The sequence below is a fragment of the Camelus bactrianus genome, chromosome X, assembly GCF_048773025.1.
Source record: "Camelus bactrianus isolate YW-2024 breed Bactrian camel chromosome X, ASM4877302v1, whole genome shotgun sequence".
NCBI classification, from domain to species: domain Eukaryota; kingdom Metazoa; phylum Chordata; class Mammalia; order Artiodactyla; family Camelidae; genus Camelus; species Camelus bactrianus.
The window spans coordinates 87294880-87299499 of NC_133575.1; the positions used below are offsets into that span (position 1 = coordinate 87294880).

Here is a 4620-nt window from a genome sequence, read left to right on the forward strand (position 1 = left end):
GAAGAAAATCTTTTTTTTTTTCCAAATTCTTTAGTGAAATTTTTCTAATATTTCAGAATAATTTTAGCTAATGACCCTCATGAGGAGAGTGAATTTATCCTAAATCTTTACTCTAATGATCCCAAGGAGAACTCTGGAAGTATAGTAGCACATCAGAGATCTTCCACATTGGACAGAACAAGAAACAAACAGGTTTGTACACAGTCCTGGATCAGGAATTGCTTTCCTTCATGCCTGCACTACTTAGTAAAGCAATTTTAGTACCCTGCCCTGCCCACACCCTTTCTCTTGAGTTAGTGCAGTCCTGCCAAAGATAAATAGATTTGCCTCTCTTAGACTTTCCTATGCCGCTTCTGATGGGCTTAAGGAAAGTTGTGATTTTGCAGATTATCCAGACTGTGTCTCTATGTTTGGCTCAAAGTGATATTCTTCACAGGGGAGATTACAAATTAATTTAAAAGTACAAAGACCATTCTTTAAAATATTGAACTAATTAGAGGTTTAAAGAAAATCATCAACCATTTCTAAGAATTGAAATCACAGAGTTACCTTCCCTCTTCACAGAGGTAGGAAGCTAGAAATGAAAAAAAAATATTCATAAATTAAGCAATGCATAGTCTGAGTACAAAGAGGATGAATGAGGTCACCTTTTTTCTCTTAATTGGAAATATGGAATAATCCATATTCCAAATTGGAATAATCAATATGATGGAAGAGGCAGCATATGTGCCGATCCACAGTTCAGGTTTCATATTACATATAAGTTGAATTGTGCCCTCCTGAAGTTCTTATATTGAAGTCCTAACCCCCAGTACCTCAGATATAATCTTGTTTGGAGATAAGATCATTAATGTGGAAATCAAAATAAATCTGATATTGAGATCAGTTTCTGGTAGAGTTTGTTTTAACATTTACTCATTTGATACATTCTCCTTTCTGTCCATCTGTATGTCGGTGTCTCTATGTCCAGGGACCCAGGGGTGGGAGGGAATGCCTACAATGGTCAGAAAACTCATGCCACTAGAGTGAAAACTCTGCCCTGGATTATAGGGATTCACTGCATGCCTGCGGTCACCCATATAGCAGTGAATAAAGTGGGAAAGTATTCCTTAGATTAACACTGAGGTGCAAGGATACCAGGACTTTGTGCTACGGATATATCATGTGTGTAGCACCCAGCAGCATCTCGAGAAGCATGTGTTGTATGATGCCTTTCATTGACTTCACAAAGGCTGCTTGTTCCTGGACGCTTCTCCAACGGAAAAGTCCTGTCTGTTTTCCCCTCTTTTTGACTCTGGTAGACCTGTAATGTCTTTGATCAATGGAGTATGGGAGAAGTGACGTTATGTCCATTACAGAACTAATCCTTAAGAGGACACATAACTTCTGCCTTGCTGCTTGAGAGTTCTGAGCCGACAAGTAAAAAGTCTGCCTGTCCTGCTGGACACACCCATGGAGGGGTACCTCCAGGGCACCAGTATGAGGGTCAGTTGTCTCTTAGGTTGCAGAGTAGTTTAAAGGGTCACTTGCCCTTCTAATTTGCTCAATAAATGGAAAAGAAAATGAGAACATTTTCCATTTAAAACATGAAAAATAACTTGACAAAAGTATTCATATATATTCATTAAAACGCTCAGCTATGCGTGAAAAGTGACAGAAATTAGTAGTCCACTGAGACCTTTAATAAATGTAGTTACTAGAATGACTGCACCGTTAATGAAAAACAGGACATTTCTTAATGGAAAAGGCAGATGCCCCCCCCATCCCCAAAGAATTCTACTCCATGTCCTTGATTTTGGGTGAGGGAAAATATCTGCTTAAGAATTTGTAATCACAAGGGCGTCCTCCGAAAACGTTAGGGTTCACATTATCATCGTCATCACAGTCCAAATAATTCCCTGTTGCAAACTTTCTTCCATGGTTTTGTCTTCATATAATAGTTTCTAGTAATAAAAAACAGAATCTTTCCTTTCATGACGGGAGCTACCTTATTAGAGGTAGAATTAACCGTTCATTTCTTGAAGGTCCCACAGGACACTTGGGAGCATGAGCATTAGGATCATAGCTCATTGAAGACTTCTAGTTCTTCAGTTATTCCTAAGTCCTCTTTGGTTCAATATCTGTAATTTATTTCTCTATAAAGACGTTAAAGATGTGTTTTGCTTGAATTCTTACTGATTTTTGAAAGGAATATATTTTTAATTTTTTAAAAAGTTCCCTTTAATTGACTATTTTCCTCTCACTCTAAAGGTTTCTAAGGAATTACAAAAATAGCTCCTTTCAACTGAGAGCTCATAGTTTTTTCAGCAAATCAACTACGTGTGGTATTTGGGGGGAACGTAGGGAATGTTTACAAAACGATTAAAAATTTGGCAAATACTAAATATTTTTAATATTTCTGTACAGGTATCCCACTTTTGTAGGGTTCCGTCTGTGGAGAATGCGGTTTTGCCGTTCTCTTTCTTCTGATTCACTGAAGGTTTTGATAAGAATTGCAGGTAAGAGCTGGTCAGTCGTGTCTACGAGTTTGAGGCGCCCTCCGCTCACCGAGTCGGACAGCTCCTCCTCAAGCCACCGCCGCGCACTCAGCCGCCGAGAGAGCAGGTTCTGGGTGCAAGTCAAATGGCCCCCAGGGGGCCAGTCATTCTGAGGCGTCACGCACTTGGGTTGCGGAGGTCAGACCCTCTCAGGGAGATCAAAGTGATTTTCCGTCCGCGTAGGAGACGTGGGTTTGACCTCTCTGTAAAGTTCTCGCGGATAACTGGCAGGCATAAAGCAGCTGAGGGGAACGGATGTCATTTTTCGACATGAACTTGCGTGTTGCAAAGCTTTTCTGGTGGAGGTCGTGGAAAGTTTACAGGTCACCTGGTGGGGGTCACGGAAAGTTTAAAGGTCACCAGATTGCCACTCGGATTGGTTGATGTGCGGCCAAGCCGCGGGGCAACCAAGGACACGTGACATGGCCTGCCTTAGCGACACGGCTCCCTGCCCCGCATCCTATCCAATCAGATCTGCAGATTGGCCGTGACGTCAGGCAAGGCAGGCTTGATAAACCGGTCCTCGCAGCTGCCGTTGCCCTTCCTTCTGAGCTGTGGGGGAGGCGAGACACTCCGACATGGCTGAGCCGCGGTCCGCCCACACTTCGGAGGAGATCGTGGACACCGAGGAGCGCAAAGAAGCTGAGTCCAAGAGCCCAGAGCAGAAGGCGCCGAAGCAGAAGGCGCCAAAGGAGAAGGCGCCGAAGCAGAAGGCGCCGAAGCAGAAGACGCTGAAGCAGAAGACACCCGTACGCCGCCAACGCCGCCGCCGCCGCCCAGCAGGCGACTTCACCAGTTTCGCCACTTACTTCCGCAGGGTGCTGAAGCGGGTGCACACAGGCCTGAGCCTCTCGCAGGAGGCCGTGAGCATCATGGATTCGTTCGTTAAGGACATCTTTGAGCGCATAGCCAGCGAGGCCGCGCGCCTGGCCCGCTCTAACAAGAGCCTCACCATCACCTCCAGGGAGATCCACACCTCAGTGTGCCTGCTGCTGCCCGGGGAGATCGGCGAGTACGCCATATCCGAGGGCACCAAGGCTGTCATCAGGTACACCATGTGCGAATGAGCTGCCTCAGGACCACCTGAGCATCGCAAACCAAAGGCTCTTTTCAGAGCCACTCACTTGGCGGGAAAAGACCTGTAGCACTGAAAAGTCCGAGCCACTCTGGTTTGTCGACCTCTGCCACTCTGTCCATGTGTAAAGCGTTTCTTCCCTGAGGGAAACATTATGAACCTTATCAACTCCACTTGAGTGTACGTCTGTAGAGCCATGGGTTCCATGGAAACCCGTGCATTTTCTTAACCATACTGCACGTCTTCCCCTCCTAAATGGTCATTTCTATTAGTTATATCTCTAGGTCAGCCTTTTTAGGGATCTTTACTGCCAAAGTTATCTCCCTAACAATTTAATTTGCCTTTTTAGGTTGTCATTCTTCCCCGTGGATGTAGCAGTATCATCCAGGATTTTTAATGTGTGAAATAGGGACAGAGAAAGTTCGGTAGCAGATATAAAAATCAAACTTGCCCATTCACACTCCTTCAACATATTTGAAATCTCAGTGCCATTCAATACATAAAATAATAGGACCCAAACACACTGCCAAAAGAGATAAAGCAACTTTTCTAGACTCACTGGGTGACTCAAGCGCCATACCTTTGGAAATTTCTCTTCTACCTAATTTATAATGATCTGAGTCTATTTTTCTGCAGCCTGTAACTTTTCACTTTTGAAGCAAGTCTTGACTGAACTGCAATTTTGCACGGATGCTGGGAGTGTCCGATGAGACCAGCGACAGCCGCAGTCTCCGCTAGCAGCAGCCAGTGAGGGACTCGCACCCCTTGGGGGCACCGCAATTGGCCCAAAGTGTGGTGGGGTGACCAGGACCGAATGTATAAGAGGCTTCCTGTGATACTCAGCCCGCAGATTTAGGGGGAATGTGGTGTGATACTTTGCCTGGAGTTTTTCCTTCCACTACTTGCTTTTAACCATAGTGATAAAAGTATAGGCCTCCTGATCTGCTAGTGAGACTTGTGTCTACGTCCTGGCATCAAAATAAGAGGGGGATGTTGGGCATCAAGAGA

At 44.8% G+C, this 4620-nt stretch overlaps 1 protein-coding gene across 1 annotated transcript; it reads left to right on the forward strand.

Annotated features, from left to right (window-relative positions):
* The first annotated feature begins 765 nt into the window (after positions 1-765).
* Positions 766-3604, forward strand: LOC141576240 (histone H2B-like). Its single transcript, XM_074358988.1, has one exon. It carries the CDS (start codon positions 3116-3118, stop codon positions 3602-3604), a length of 489 nt encoding a protein of 162 aa, XP_074215089.1. The 5' UTR covers positions 766-3115.
* Positions 3605-4620: the final 1016 nt, after the last annotated feature.